Raw genomic sequence first — 17,307 nt, 5'->3', positions numbered from 1 at the left:
AGTACGTGTTTTACATTAGACTGCCTCTGTTCCAGCCCCTGTTTAAAATAACAAGCTGATTGGAATCATATAATTTACCAGTTTTAAATAATTTTCGTTAGTGAACTTGGCATTTCCGAGTTAAATTGCTATAAATGTTATTCTAGAAAACAATTGACAACAATTCAACCTCAACGAGTCAATGGCTAAGTTATGAATCTTGCATCAAACACAGAAATTAGCATGCTATTGCCTGAAAACATCAATGACGATATACTACGCTGCGCTCGCTCTCAGGTCAGACCTGTTACATATTATGTTTTGAATTAAGAGGCAGATGATTGCTCGAAATTTATGTGCCAAAGAGCATATACAGACTTTGAAATCTTTCAAAATTACCAACCATATGTTTTAGGCCCTATTTAAGGGGACATGATCAAAATGGAACGCCGCCATTGCAAGTGAAATCCAAGTAACAAATTTAACCCGGCAAAATGCTGTGACACTGAAATACTTTCTCCCGAATCGAGGTGTAATGAATACAGCTAGCTGGCGTCACATTTAAACCATTTAGGTGGTTTTGAAGCTGCAGCTAATTGCATCGTTGTGTCTTTCGGCAAATTTCACCGTCACTGTAGAGGGCGATTTCCACATACTCACTGTGCACTGTGCGCACGCCGGCTCGTGGGGGCTACAATTATTGCACCTACATATGTTGCGCACTTTTGTGGATTGAGGTGTGAAGGGCTTCTACGTTCTCTTTCAATAGCTTCTACGGCGTTTGTAGCACTCATGACTGCTCACTATGGATACAAAGTCGACGAATACATCGAGTGGGCCAAGACTCAAGTGGACATTGCTCTCGGCGACACTGGAAGAAGCTACGTCGTTGGTTTTGGCGTAAATCCGCCGCAGCGCCCTCATCACCGTTCTAGGTAAGGTCATATATCAAAGACACTTGCAGAAGCTACTCAAAAACGCTTTTGGCTTCGGCACTTGCGCTGGAAAACTGACTAATATTTGTGACTGACTGACTGACTGACTGACTGACTGCTTGAATGAATGAATGAATGAATGAATGAATGAATGCACATGAAAAGACGGTTCTATATTCTCCAACATTCTAAATTTTTTCACATTTTGACAGTTGAATTAACATTGGCAATTTACTATTCCAGCAATGTTGATGTACTAATCTATTACTTATGTTCGGCAGTTCTTGTCCTTATCCTCCGGATAGCTGTGGTTGGCCAGTGTACAGGGACGATGGGCCAAATCACCATGTTCTGCATGGCGCCCTCGTCGGTGGGCCTCAAGACCTAAACGGCTATTACGACGATTTGCGCGATTCGCACTTCATGAACGAAGTGACTCTTGACTACAATGCAGGATTCCAGTCTGCTTTAGCTGGTAAGAATAGAATGAAGGGAATCGGGAAAAATTCGAAATTTTGTCTGTTGAAATTACGTCATAATATGTTCTTGTAATAACTATGCGTTGCATCATATTTCCAATACATGCAGTGCGCTTACCCTGTGATTCGAAATAACAAGGTCTGCTAGGGGGCCTCCAGGTACTAGTAATGTACTCTTTCCGTTGCTCTGGCCCTCTCGAATTTGAGGTTACTAAATCACCCAATGCTACATTATGTAGTATGTGGTTGAGACTGAATGCCAACTTTGGTCTTTCAACGAACAATGCCACAATTTGAGGCCGCTCTGGACCAAAGTCAAATAAATATTTCATGTCATCTCCAAGTTCAGGTCAATAGAATAAACATCTGTCTCTTAATGTTTGCATTATCAAGAGGTCATTGATGAAAGTAGCTCTTTGTTATTGCAACATCAACGTAGCATAAAATACAACGCAATACAGACTGTTATAGGTAATACGCCTAACATGAAGTGTCAAGTAATACTCGGTATAACCAGACCTCAAATAACCTGGCGATAAATTTAAATATGATTACATTATTGTAAACTTTTGTTTTTTCAAACTTATCTTGGACAGACAGCTATTTATCGATAGAGTATCAGTTAACGGTAATCTTATTTAAAGTTAGTACACGCCTCGAAATCGAAAGAATGGACTTTTCTTGAAACTTTCCGCATGGTAATATTAAAGCCAATCCTTTTTGAAATTAAGAATAAAATCAGGGGTCATGGTGCAAAATGTGTTACTAGAGAAACAAAGTAACGAAGATTTCTTGACAGTTGAAATTCAAAATGGCTGCTCGTATGAACTCTAAATTTAATTTTCGATTTTCACTACAAGCCTGTGAAACCCTTCGTTACTTCATGAGCTTCACATGACCCCCGCCCACCGCAGCAAGTGATGGGCCAAAGAAGTATTGTAACAGTTTCAGAGTCCGAATATCTGTCCCCTAGGCGCATTCTACCTTAATATGTGTTTCATATCAATTTTTGCAGGTTTGAAACATTTCGAACTCTTGGGATTGTTGTGATTGCGAGGACTCAGCCAGTTGGACGATCCAGACATGGCATTGTGGAGTAGCACATCTCCATGATCCTGGCAACCCCATTATGTCTTCGGAATGGGAATCAACCTCTGCTTCTTATTCGGATGCTCCCACAAACTTTATGTGTTATCGGGCAATAGTGTCAACGTCTACGCGCAGTTTTTATCACACCATTGCATGAATGCGTTTCTTAAGCTGTCAGCATTTTTCAACAAAGACACTCGGGGAGTTTCGACGGACAGTTTCACTTCTTTCGACTTCACTTGACCCAGGAATCACTGCTTGCAGGCCAAGCATGAAACTCAATGTCATGGTCGTAGTCATGGTAACTTTGCAGGTCTGGCTTTACTCCTTGCAAAGTTGAATTCAAGGTATAACTGCAAATAACAAGAACCTGCTCAAAAAAAAACAAAGGCGGTGTCATTCTCGTAAACCCAGGCGTGTCCGAATATGATCGTATTCCGGAAAACCAGTAAAAATGTAAGCAAAAACTTACAAAAGTATGCAGTAACGCTTTTACGAAAAATATTTAAACTTCTGTAAGTTATTAGGCTTTGCGGAAACTTAATTGTTTTATATTACGTATATGTCTTAGAAATTTAATATTGTAAAATAAGATAAGGTTTATAAGGTTTAAAGATTGTTTTCCTTTTTTTCGTAAAATAGAGATTACTCTGTTCCTCTCCATTTTTTAAATACGACTTTTTTCAAATAGAAATTTTATGTTATCCTTGTGGGTAGAAATGATATGACGATGTTGGAAGGCACAACAGAAATGTTCTCATCAGCAAAAGATTACATTGTATTTTGTTACCGAAAGAATTTTTGTCAGAGACTTTGCAATAACTTTCCTTCCAAATTTTGGTTATTACAAAAATTTCCTGGCAACTATGTTGTTTTTATCTTTTATTCAAAGTAATCGTGACTGTTGCAGACCTTTATGAGACCACTTACTTTATATTTAATTGATCATGGAATATTTATAGTAGTCTATTGTCCTTAGAAGAGATGTTTAACCATTTTTCTCCACGTTCAACTAGATTACATGTGACATCTATGACTGCCAATCCATGGATTTAATAACGTGCAAATACATTGATATATTTGCTGACAGCAGTAGTTTCAAGACTTTTAATAATATTTAACATGATACTCCAGTACTGGTTAATTCTAATTAGCGTTTCATGATATATATCTATGATAAATATCTATGATATATATATATATATATATATATATATATATATATATATATATATATATGTATGTATATATATATATTTCAGTATAGAGAGCTCCATATGAGAAAGAATCAGCATTATATTGCTATTATTTCTACCGTTATAGCAACAAACTGCAATTTCTGTGTATAATATATCATTACATTCAAATTGTGTCTCCAAGAATTTGTAATTATACCAATCATCTCACATTCAAAAGGAGAAAGAGTCAACGACTTGAAATGGTGATGCGGGTGAATGATGCCGATAAAACGATCGACAGAATTTATAAAAAGTGAAGCGTTTTTTGAGTTGTACGATATCCTCTTTACATTTGTCGTTTTCTCCAGTGTATATTAAATAATGTTTAAAGCGTCTCATGAATGATGTAAGATTCAAGTTCAAGAGAAGTATATTATTTTGAATGTACTTTTCTGTTTATTCTAATGTTGTTTTGTAAGTCGGAAGATTTGGTTTGTCAGTTTGTATATACTTTTTTGTTAAGTCAAAAAGTTTCTTTAAAACGTTTTTATTTACACCATATTTACATATACATTTACATATTCTCTGATTATATCTTTATTTAAAGGTATACAGCCACCTGTAATCTAAATATGGCTATATATGGTCAAAGGGGCGTTCCTTGGTATTCAAAATGCCCATGTGAGGGCGCTGTTTTTAAAAAGCGTTAACCCGTTTAAAATCTGTGATTAATTAGATTTTCTCTTTCCAATGTAACTGTGTCAAAATTGGAACAGGTGACAGTATACCTTTAATATATACAGATAATATTAGTGTGTTTTACATCAAATCGGCTAACGTTCTTTAAGTTATTAAAATGGCCTATGTCGTTCCATAGCATGTGTGTCGTTTATCATATTTTTTATCTTGATTTTTTGTTACTCGTCTAAATGAGAGAAGGCGACATGTTGCTATGGAGATGGAGTAAAATGATGCGAGATGTGACGTGAAGTGGCGAGAGCGAGAGAAACAGATGTGAAAAGTGGTCGCACCCGATGATACCGGATGAAGTTTATAATGTGTGGCGTGATTTAACATGATATGACGAGGCTGCCGGACAGGCCAGGCCTGGGCGTGATGAGCTAAAGCAAGTAGACGGAATCTGAATTGTTTGAACGGAGAAATGAGTTAGTTTTAATTTACCAGAGGCAGGGGAAACTGGAGAGAAGAGGTGGAGTTAGTTATTGTTCAATTAAAAAAATCATTTCAACGTCCAAAAAACACAATCATTCCATAACAGACATTGACATTGTTTTAATATTACAAAAACGCAAAATAATGGTCTATATTTATCGACAAAGAAAATATAAAAGCTAGAGGTCACATGTTATGTATTACATGACTGAGTCTACCAATGGCCATTATGATTTGATGACTGTGTTCACTATTTAAATGAACTATCTGTAACCTCTGCCTGTCTATTCTTTTAACCAAATTTTTTGTGAGTCTCATCGCTTACTTCGACTTGTCTTACCGAGAAGTCTGTTCATCCTTAAGTCCATTATCGCAGACCTCGCTACATTCTCAGTCTACATACGAAACTGTAACCATGCCGATGACCTTGAAGTAATAGTTACACGAGGTCCATTGCTTTTCACATTGTTATTGTGGATGATAGTCAGTTGCTGTTCATTAATTTAAAAATAGTTGTTAACCTATCAAACTCAACTTCCAAGTACAGGTAAATAGCCATTCAAACTTTGAAAGAACTTTAAACTTCATACGTGTTCATTTATCGCAAATTCTCCGAAGAATAATGAAACATGGGCCATATTCATTGAAGTAAAACACTCCAACAGACGCCCAATTTTACTCTCATGATATCTGTTCTAAAGAGGGGTTTATATAGTTCAAGAAAATCCTTGATCGTGTTTTTTCCCTCAAGAGCCACAAAAAATCTCAAATCGGTTCTTCGGGATGTTTGTTGATTGAATTGCATTACAAGAGAAGTTCCAAGATGCATTCAATGAACAAACTTGTGAGGGCGTTCCTCAACGATTTCACTTTGCCAACAGCAAGGCTTCGGTAACCATGGACGATTGCATTCAAATCCAAGCTATGCAAAGGTTTTATTTTAATCGGTGTACTGTAATGGGACTATAGGAATAGTATGATGTCTCTAGGACTACTACTTTTGAAGTCCAAATCACTTGCAGGTTTAAACTCGATAAGAAATCGAAAAATACTTATAATGAATGCTTTAAGTGACAACTAGAGCATACCGGTAAACGTGTGAAAATCTTGGATCTTCGACTCAAAGCATGCAGCTTTTTCAAGAATATGTCTCTCAAATTATAAAAAGATACTATTTTGCTTACAGTTCGCGTTTGCTTATTTGAAAAAAAAGCGGGCAAAATGTCTGTCATCATATTAATCATGGAGAGTGGTAATGATTTTCTAACGAGTTGTCTCGGGGATAATAGCAACGTCAAGTTCACTACTTAATCATAATATTATTGTTTCAAAAACAAACAAAAACATTTGCTGATTTGTTAACTGTTCATATTGAGTTCTGTAAAGTACATAGAAAGTTTTGGATTCTTTAACAGTTATTCTCATGAATCCTCGCCTGAAACATTTTGAGGAACGATTTTTTTCTGAACAAACGACACTGTTAAGCCCCTCTTTACATGTGTTTTATTCGGTATAGACTCAGGACGGCTGCTAGGAGCCATATTAAATAACTTATTTAGATCAATACCCACCCTGTTCTTCCCAATCATTCGAGAAAATCTCGTCGACATTTGCCAGGGGTAGACATCTATATCGTACCTAAACACATGGCACTGCCTTCAAAAGAGATATTAAGCTAAACTTCGGGTCATGCGTGATCAATTCGAACAGTGGGTTTGTAATTCATCGCACCGGTTTATAATAATAGCCTCAAATAACTCACCGACTTTGTGCGCATTTCTTTCAACCAGGGGTATAAACTTTCTTTTGGACAAATTATACCGTAGCATGCCATCCAATCGTCTTCTTTCTCAGCGCGGACACTTTACGCCATTGATCAAGTACGAGAAGTTAACATCAGTTACAGTTAAAATCAATTCTTCAGGTTGTCGACGTTTTCCTTTTACCAAAGAGTATTAGAAATGAATCAGAATTCCCCAAATGCGACCAAGGTAAGTAAAAACACTGTTGACAGATTAATATGTTATTATTTAAATCCAGCATGCTGAGGCTTCATTAATTTTCATTCTGTATGACTTTTACTTAAAACCCACCTGTAATCTGCCTGTTTATCTACGTAGTTATTGCATGAATAAGGCTAACAAAGTATTCTCCTTTGATAATGGTTAATTTTAAGTTTATCTTACAATATCTATCTTCGACAAATGATCGCTGTTGGCATCGGTGACATTGGGCCTTAGTTAGTGACCACTACCTATCTGACTTACATATTGATATATAGCCGGTGCCACATGTGGGGCAGGATTCGCTTACTATTTTCGAAACACCTGGCATCACTTCTTGGTCTTTTGGCCAGAGGTCCATATATCTTTCTTCCATGAATTTGACTTTGTATGTGTACCGGTTATTTGCTGTCTGTTCTGTGCTGTTTTGTGTGTATGTTTACAACTACTGTATTACGAATACTGATCTAGTGTTATCGGATTATGGATTGGTACGATTGCGATTATTTTTCCATTACCCAGCAAACAAGTGATAAAAACTGGGCTTGCGAGGTATTGGGTTTGCCCGTTCATTCTTGTTTACAAAAGGAAGGCAATACCAAGGGCAGTTTGGAGCTATCGTAGTAGCCAGGGCGATAGTAGAGTCTTCCACGTTGAAACAGAAAGAGGGGTAAACAAGAGGGCGGGAAGGGAACATTTTCATATTCTAGGCGAGGAGGGTGCAGTTGAAAGCAAAACTGTTCCCTCGTCATAAAAAATAGTTTTGTTCAAAACACCTTGGAACAAAGTATTGATATAAAAGCATCTACAATTGTAAGTTTTTGGAAACTGCTGCTTCACTGCCTATGTGGTACTAGGCTGATACGAATGGTTTTAAAAATCAACAGGCCCATTTTTTAGTTTTGCGATATAACCACTCTAAAAACACTTTTCGCAGACAAATGAAAGACTGGAAAAGAGAAGTAAACCACATCACCTGAGAAAACGGATTGCATTGTTGTTCACAATTGGAGTGTTCGTTCTTTTGGCCGCAATTGGCGGAACACTCTATCTTCGTAAGTAAACATTTTGTTTAGTACGACCTATACCAAGAAAGAAGTAAGGAAAGAAAGAAAGTAAAAGAAAGAAAGAAAGAGAGAGAATAATGACTCATTGTTAGTTTGATCATTAACAAATTTAATTCTGGATAAGCGATGATTGACTGTCTATCTTGTATTTTCAGTTAAAACAAATTTCAATGATTTAATTCTATATTAGTAGGCAGCTAGGGGAGGTTGAAAGATACATCTTCAGTTGCTTTATCTATTTCGATGACTCATTTCAAAATGTTGCATCTAACGATCGAGTAACAATAATTCATTCAATGTCAGTCACAGGAAACCTTAGTAACTTTGTACTACAATTTGTATTTCCTCTACACATAAAACAGAAATTTTCACGTTAAAATGTACACTTAATGGACAGTCTAGGTAAGTGCATACCTATATCATGAGCAGAGATTAATTCGCCTGGTTTGTACTCATCCCTGCATATGGTTATCGACCATGGATATCACCGAATAGGCATGGTATAGCTAAATCGCTTCTTTACTCTTTTTTGCAGTTTATGGACGTGACTCAGAAGGTAAAGTGCACTGATTTGTTGATAGTGCTTTACACGAATATCCATGATAAACTTAATCATTTAGTTTTTGATAATATGTAACACGTAATACGACAACTGCAAGAACGCTGTATCGTCAGGTATTTTTCTGTCCTGTAAGCTTGACTCGGAAATTTTCCTTTATTTTAGTTGAAAATTTGTAGTCAAGGACTTTTCGCATATCAAAATCAATTGGCTCTTTGTTAAATATTTTAAGTTGAAGACAGTCTTTGCAAAAAGCTAAAATTATTAAAGTTATTTTTAAGACTTTATTGTGAAACGGCTTTACACATACGGTTTGGTCTAGAGTTTAGAAATGTACAAAACAGGGTAACATTATTATGCACAGTACATACACATTACGTTTTAACAGATGATGCCGTACCTGAAGTTAGCAAGATTATTTCACACGGTGATTCATCATTTTCCGCCGCCGCTGGGGGCAGTATAGCAGTTGTTATGGGATCTCTGGAGGATCTCGTTCTGGATGTTACCATGCAGGTGGATATCGATGGTGACGTCACATCCGCGCAGTTGGACTCACTATTTCAGATGGAGGCTTATGTCAAAGACCAAGATAACACAAAACGCTCAACTAAATCCAAAGTTACGATTCCATCAGCGGAAATACACGTTTCTCAAGGGACGAACGAGGTGACAATCTCGGGTGTACGCGTAACTCTGGACCTGACTGGGCAATCATGTGATCAATCAAGTTTGTGCCTGGAAATATCGCCGAAGTCTGACGATGGATCTGCTGCACAAGAAACTGTATGCTCACCAATCGAAGCATGTACAAGTATGTATCTACCTCCCAGTCTCTCCATCCATTCATCCATCCATTCATCCATCAATTCATTCATCATTCATCCGTCCATCGATCCATCCATCCTTCCATCCATCTTTTCACCCATCCTTCCATCCATCCATCCATCCATCCATCGATCCATCCATCGATCCATCCATCCATTCATTCTTCCACCAATTTTTTCATCCGCGCGCGTAAACCTTTGGAGTTTGCTGGGAGGAGGGGGGAGGCTCGGTCCATAATTTAAGCGTTCATAGATGTTTCATCTGAATTAATGCATTAAATTTTGTAGTTTTCCTAACACTTCCAGGTCAAGTTACTGTGCAAGAAATAAGATTAACCCTGGCAGAAATGAGTATAACCATGGGAAAGGTTGAGAGAATCCATGAAAGTGTGACTGTCGTCACTGGTACACATACTGCAAGCATTACCGGCAACCTCGCGTCGATCTTCGAAGTGGCCGTTTTCTTCGCAGCCAACGAATTTGGACAGGCGCCCTCTCAGAAAGTGAAGGCCGTGTTACCAAGCAGTGGAACGTTGACTGTTGAACCTAAAATTGACGTCACCATAGACGATGTTTCTGTAGATTATGATACCAGCAACATGAGCTGCAATGACTTTTCTCACGTCTGTGTGGGTATATCGTCGTCTGACACCGACCTGTGGTTCCTCGCTGATGAGAGCGTTTCTATTCAGTGTGCCTTGATGGCAAGCTGCCAGCGTAAGACTGTTTACATTCCTTACTGTAGTTTACATAATCACATATCAGAACCTTAATGATCTCTACCCACAATGCACTAGAGCGTTGAACTTGTCTGAACGGAAGGTTTTTTGTTACAAAAACGTTCTTAAGGTTTGAAGAAGAAGTGGATTGAGAATTGTTCCCATTATTTGGAAAGTGACGAAGCCTTCACAACTTGTAAAATTCATTTCGAATTGTAATTACGTTAATTACAATTAATAACAAGACTGCAACTCTCACTAGACTGAAAAAAATCCGACAATTTTTTTTGAAACTTAAAAATGTTAACAAATAAGCAAACTGAACGTCACAAACACAAAATTTGAGAATCTCAACAACATCTTCAGATTGAGCGCTTGTAACTGGCGATAGTTTAACTGCTAGTCCTTAAAACTATGGATATTGTGAAATTTTTTATGAAGTACACCGCTATTTCCTTATATGTCATAACATACCATGAAAATGTAGGGAAAATGCCCACAAGCAGTATGGATATTGAAAACATTGCTAACCTGGCATTTTCTCTGAAAGGTGTTGCCGCTTTGGTCACAGGTCGTGCGCCCTTTGAAAACATCGGCAAAATGTGCATTTGTCAAGGTTAAAAAAATTAATTTAATGAGAGAGAGAGAGAGAGAGAGAGAGAGAGAGAGAGAGAGAGAGAGAGAGAGAGAGAGAGAGAGAGAGAGAGAGAGAGAGAGCGCTAACGGCATAGATAAAATAAATCGACACTATATCTCGGGGACCAGAGAACAGTTAACTAAGCATTAGCCTGTATTTATTTTCAGAGTTTTGTTTTCTTTCAGACCAGCTTAACGGAAACATTATCCTAGCCAGCAGTAATGATCAGGCATTTGCTGTTGACATGGGCTTAGACTTAACCTTTGAACTGGATGTTAACATCGTCACGGAAAGAGACACGGCTTTGTTTTCGGATGCAATCAGTTCACTGTTTAATATTCAAGTGTACATAGCCAGTGATGGTCGTGGAAGTTCATCATTCATGAAAGTTGATGCTGTAGCCACTAATGATCGTACTGTACATGTTTGTGCTGATTGTTCGACTGGACGTATGAACACATTGCACTCCGGTTACAGTCTCTTCAATCTTGGATGCCATGAATATGGTTACGCATGCGTAGACGTGACACCGGTTGTCGGAAGCAATTGGGCATGGGCAGAGGGCGCGACTTCTACTGCATGCATCGAATTCGACAGATGCCAAGGTATGTTTTCAAATAACTAACTTGCAGATAATGTGAGGCATGTTGCTATTTGGCAATTGTCAAACATTACCGGTCAGGAGTGGTAGCACACGTTTATTGGCATGATTGTTCTTTGGCATTATTTGTTACCGCAGACAAAGTCCAGTGCCTTTTACACGTCTATGTCGATTATACAAACATTCAAACTTGGTACAAGGACGATGTACTGTGATATTATTATTAATCTTTATCATTAATCTGTATTTATTACTCTCGATAACTCCATAGGATTTTTACAATAAACCTCTTTTGATGGAGGTCGAGACACATAAAAACAACATTTCCACATGGAAAAAACTAGAAAACAAAAGACCTATAACAAGAAAAAATACAATAAAACGTTTTCAAAAATTAGCAAGGACAAAGACACAGAATAAAAACTTTAAAAAGCAAACTAAGATTACAAAGATCTGTCTTCTAGAAACTAAGTAAATGCTTTTCTATTTGTTTTGCGATATGACCCAATAAGGCCGCCTGCTGGGGACATTTTTATGAGTTTTCATTTCTAAACCTATAACTAAGACATATATGAATATATTCCATTGAAACTGCTCGCAAGGACCATGTACAATTATATGCTGTATGCAAGTATGTCCATTTATATCACTATATATCCGATATGGCCAATTGATGGTTATTCTGCTATGACCTTTGTAATTTCTTGAGCAGTTTGGTAGACTAGTCGAAGCAGATCCATGTCACACGATCGTGGTATATTGATAATATACCACGATGTACATGTCCATGTCATTTTGTCATGCGATATGCAATGTACTATGACATAGATGTATGTCGTGTTGTAGCCTTATACAGGCCATGTGGTCTTCAGGTCACTACAGTGCTATGCATTGTCACCGTACCTGCGCGTCAAATAAAAAATAAGCTACCAGCCACAGGGATCAACAGCTCCCAAAACAGTTAATTCAGCGGTGACTGTTATCCAAGATATCTTATCTTTAGCTATGTGTCAGCCAAGGAAAGATAAATAAAACATTTTCCCGTAACAAAACAAAGAAAAGGATACTGTGGCGTTTCTTTTGACCAACTTAAGGGTTACATTTTAGGTACGGCTCTCCATTTGAACACTGGACAGCTTTAAATAGTTTTACTATAGCCTCCGTATTTTTTCTGGTCAAGCCTTTTTTAAATTTTCTTAACATGACACTGGTCAGGCAGCTAATTCAATATCAGATGTACGCCATCAATGGCTGAGTTACGGTTCCTAACCGTTTTTGAACCCAGCCGTTTCTATGTGATGTTCCTGTCTTGGGATTTTCGATATGTACGAAGATGTGTCCACATTGCTTTCTTATATAAATCCATTTCTCTCAGAAGTGGAACATCTTTTGAATAATGAATGTTTTCAATTTTGACTGAAGAAAAGTTCAACAAGAGCAAACCTTTCGTTGGCAATTACAAAAAAGTCAACATAGCTTGTTGAGTTTTAATATTTATTGAAATAAAATGGGTGTTATATGAAGTTTAGCCTAATTCTATTTTCAGTGAGCATCGATGAAGCAACTGCAAATATCATTCCTGATGGCGGCACATTTGATTTCATCATGGGAGTTATTAGAACATACAATTTCTCGTTTACACTGGAGATAGGAGACATCAACACCGGGAAGATGGTGGGTCTCAAACACAAATTGTTTCGGATCTCCGCCTCATTGAGATCGCAAGACCTGCTCGAAGAAGAGAGAGCCTCACCCTGGCTGAGTGATGCAGATGCTGTCATATCAGCAGAAAATGACGACGTAACAATTGGACCGTCTGGAGCGGTGACGTTTACAGAAAACCGGGTGACGTTGAACGCGTCAGCTATGACCTGTGAAGAATATGATCTATTTTGTTGGACAGTCAATCCTGCAAACGGGTCAAACTGGTACTGGTATGGAGCAGGACAGGGAGTGTCTCTATGCGTTCCCATGACGTCATGTCGAAGTAAGCTGTACATATATATATTTTATCTTGTCATTCCGTCAATTTAGTCTTCATAACTACTTATTAAAATAGAATGAATAAAAAAATACCAAAGAGTGACACGGATTTCAAAGACTTCAAAGATTTCAAAGGTACCAGATAGTTGTCTTTAGATGTCGACGCAATAACTTTTTTAAGATAAATAACAATGATAATATATATATATATATATATATATATATATATATATATATATATATATATATATATATATATATATATATATATATATTATAGCGGGACAGGAAGTGTCTCTATGCGTTCCCATGACGCCATGTATAATTCTTGGAGATCAGGAGATAAGTAAGCTTGGAAGTTGAAGTTTCATCGATACCGCGTAGGATTCGAGTGATGTATCCGTATTTTGACGAGTTGCGCAACACACCACGAGAATACGACAAGGTATCGACCAAACTTTTTGCAATGACCCCTATTCATACATCCATGCTTTGGTTACGACTGTTTTCCTGCGAACGTTCCGAAATTCGCGACGAAATCAATTGAAATCGACCTTACTTGCCCCTCGCTGTACTCATAAAAGGTTGGTTGCTAAGGAATGATGGCAACCGTATCACTTCTTGATATTATTCCGCTTTTGGCCATTCCACTTCAAGGACAGTTTATGGTACACTTTTAAAGCGCACAATTTAATATTAAGATGTCGACACAGGTTTTCACAATTTGAAGAAGGTTTACTTTAAGTTTAGAATGGCGATGGATGTCAAACGTAGGCTAGAGTTGTAAAATGAGTGTGTTTTCGTGTTTTGAAAAATAATCTCATCCCTTCGCGAAAGTTATGAGGCCCGCCAAAAATCAGGTCAAAAATACTCGCGCCGCGCCAGCGTTGGATTTCAAACTCGATCGAGTATGAACAGTTGAGAGTATAGAGCAAGCAGCTCTGCGACATCTATGAATGCAAAGTGGATATAGTAGCCGTACCAGTCAGTTTATCTCGTGATCTCCAAGAATTATACATGTCCTCAGACGTCAAATATGCCAAATTTACCATCTTAGAAAGGAATTTGTGAGCGGATTAGGGAAAACGTGAAGTGAGTACACTGTAAGCTGTATATAGCGTCGTAACTCGTTCGTGTACATTTTGTTGCGGAACGAATAAAACATTTAAAAGGTATTTATATCGTCTGCTCGTATATTTTCGTTACTTCCTTGCCTAAGTAGAACTAAACGTGCTTTAACAACCTGAAGGAAAGTTTGACTTTCTTTAGTATCGTACATTGTATCCGAAACCTGCACGGTACACGACCAAGACCTGTGAATCTCACTGACAGGTACAAGTCGGAAAAATAATACGTGCACCTTCTCTGTCGCGAGTGTTTTTCCAGTGTGGTTGGATTTTTGTGGCCAATTTATGGCTGTAAACGATGTAATTCACCACCTGGATAATTACACTAGTCAACAGGAAACTTGTCGTATAGCGGTTCTATGATGATGTACCGTTGATTGGGACCGTAATCTTTAGCAGCGTAACGACATAAAAACACTGCACCGTACGGGACCATGAACGATGACATATGTCGGTCGCAAAAACGTTCAAATTTTCAATGCTTTCGTTGGTATGTTTTTGGTACAACTGTAAGCTTACTTATACCAAAGTGCAATGCCCATAAAATGACTGCAAACAAAGTTTTGACCATAATCTCAATGAAGATTGGGAGTGTCATAAGTCTTATTCGCTTAACTGTTTTATGTATATGAAAATACCAGCGAAAGTCAGGCGTACGCGCAGCTATAAATAGTTGCAATTACAGTGAAAATATAATTTGTATTTTAACATGTTAAAATACGGGATCACTTCAGTACCCCCTAAGCAATAGGAAAATGGCAATACAGGTATAGCATGTATTATATATATATATATATATATATATATATATATATATATATATATATATATATATATATATATATATATATATATATAATTATATATAATCCAATGGTATTTTTCTCTGTTTGACGTCATCGTATACGAGTGTTTTTTGCGGAGCCGTACAACTTCGAGCCGAAGGCGAGAAGTTGTGCGGCTCCGCGAAAAACACGAGTATACGATGACGTCAAACAGAGAAATATTCCATTGGATTATATATTTATCACATGAACAGTCTTCTTATTTTTCTTTGATGTGGATGGATCAAAATTATTGTAACCAATTGCATGATTTTTATCGCAATTTTGTGTTTTATATACGCGGATTACTTACATTTAATGAGTAAAGCGGTCCGTCACCCAGGAGATGTGCAAATGTTTACAGGTACACTTTCATTCATAAATCCCATTAAGCCAAAACTTTGATACATGAAATGGTATCTCCACCAATCAGACATACGGATTCGGTCACGTGCGCGTGTCAATCATTGTCTCGCGCTGGAGCGATGCCAAGGCAAGTCTGCCATCGGCGGACATAGCTTTCACCGCGCTGGCGACGGATAACCATAGTATTTTGAGTTATTTAGAATATTTAGAATTATATTTATAAAGCGAATGCAACGGCACGATCGAAACAGTAATTATCATTCTTAGAGATGTTGTGGCTTTTAAAATATCACAAGTTTACGGCCTTGGCGAGCCCGAAAGTTTCAGATCGATGACACACACAGTGTACGCTTGTAGTGGGCACTGCCGTCACCGGTCTCCGCCGGTGGCCATCTCAGTCGTCAGTGTTTTCGTCATACGGACTTTGATATTTGCTGTAACACATATATCGCCCGTAGGTACTTCCCAATTTTATTACTTGACGGGAACTCTGTTCTGTTGTGAGTGTTGTCCGAGTCAACTTTCGAAATGCATCGGATTCTACAGCGCTGCACTGCAGAGTTTAGGCCTACGCTACAGTTCGACAGCTTAAGCTTAGGCTTGATTCCGATCGAGAAACAACGGAATAGTATTTGTGTGATGAAGGAAATTTATCATTGTTCGTCGATATTTGTGCCTTCTATGTCGCTTTCCCGAAGTTTATACAGTATTCATTTATTAAGTTGAACTTTCGTTGAGGTGTATCTTTCGGGTTTATCGCCAACCGGGATCGCCAGGTACGACGTCGCTTGGCGATCGCCAGGTACAACGATATCCACATTGGGCCTTGCTACTGGAGCCATGACGTTACCGAGCCAAACGATCGACGGTATCCTCATTCTATTCTTGGGAATAGTTAAGCTTTAGCGACTCGAAACTTCGTTGGGCATGCCTTCTATGTTTCCGTATCTGGATTTATCGGGTCGCCTTTTTGTCAAAATGCCATGAGAGCATGGCATCGATCACGACAAATCGGTCTGTGTCGCGACGTGCACGTACGAACGGTACCATTGCACTACAGGAAAAAAGTTCCGGTTGATGACGTACAACAGCGGTAATATGGATTTCTTATCTGTGCTGGTGTACGTCACAAAGGTGGAGATACGGGCCAGTTCATGTGATAAATATATATATATATATATATATATATATATATATATATATATATATATATATATATATATATATATATATATATTCTTCCAACAAGTGTATGTATATATATATATATATATATATATATATATATATATATATATATATATATATATATATATATATATTATATATACATACACTTGTTGGAAGAATATTCACACTAACACGATTCGAAATAATTTGGGATAATTGGATGGTGAAGTAGGGTTTGTTTAATCTGCAAATATAAGCTCAGCTATTTTTCTATTCAAGTTATACACTTGTTTTTATGAGTAACTTTCAATATTGTAACATTTAGCTATCTGGCACCTAACACTTTTGAGAAATTTGAAAAATGTGAAGATCCAATCATCCCAAATTAATTCCAATCGTGTTACACTCTACTATATTCTGGTTGTCGCTGTTTTTATTTCACTTTGCACAACGTTTCGTTGGAGAAGTCGGACTTCATCAGGTGTTCTGTTGAAAAAAATCAAGTACAGTTTTGATGTGTAAGGTACACGTCTTTTTGAAAACAGAAAATTACAGAGCAGTAAAGGGTGGTTTTAGTAACTGGGCTTACAT

General features: G+C 37.6%; 1 protein-coding gene across 2 annotated transcripts in view; it reads left to right on the top strand.

Annotated features, from left to right (window-relative positions):
• Window positions 1-4,536, top strand: part of LOC139140163 (endoglucanase A-like) — a 36,480-nt gene extending 31,944 nt beyond the window's left edge. For both annotated transcript variants that reach the window (XM_070709227.1, XM_070709235.1), the window contains exons 10-12: window positions 749-914; window positions 1,196-1,389; window positions 2,409-4,536. In XM_070709227.1, coding sequence (XP_070565328.1) covers window positions 749-914; window positions 1,196-1,389; window positions 2,409-2,443 — 395 coding nt within the window. In that variant the 3' untranslated portion in view covers window positions 2,444-4,536. The remainder of the gene's footprint in view (window positions 1-748; window positions 915-1,195; window positions 1,390-2,408) is intronic.
• Window positions 4,537-17,307: the final 12,771 nt, after the last annotated feature.

Source organism: Ptychodera flava, chromosome 1, assembly GCF_041260155.1.
Source record: "Ptychodera flava strain L36383 chromosome 1, AS_Pfla_20210202, whole genome shotgun sequence".
NCBI classification, from domain to species: Eukaryota; Metazoa; Hemichordata; class Enteropneusta; family Ptychoderidae; genus Ptychodera; species Ptychodera flava.
The sequence above is the reverse complement of the archived record's forward strand: the minus strand, read 5'-3'. Positions and strand labels throughout refer to the sequence as shown.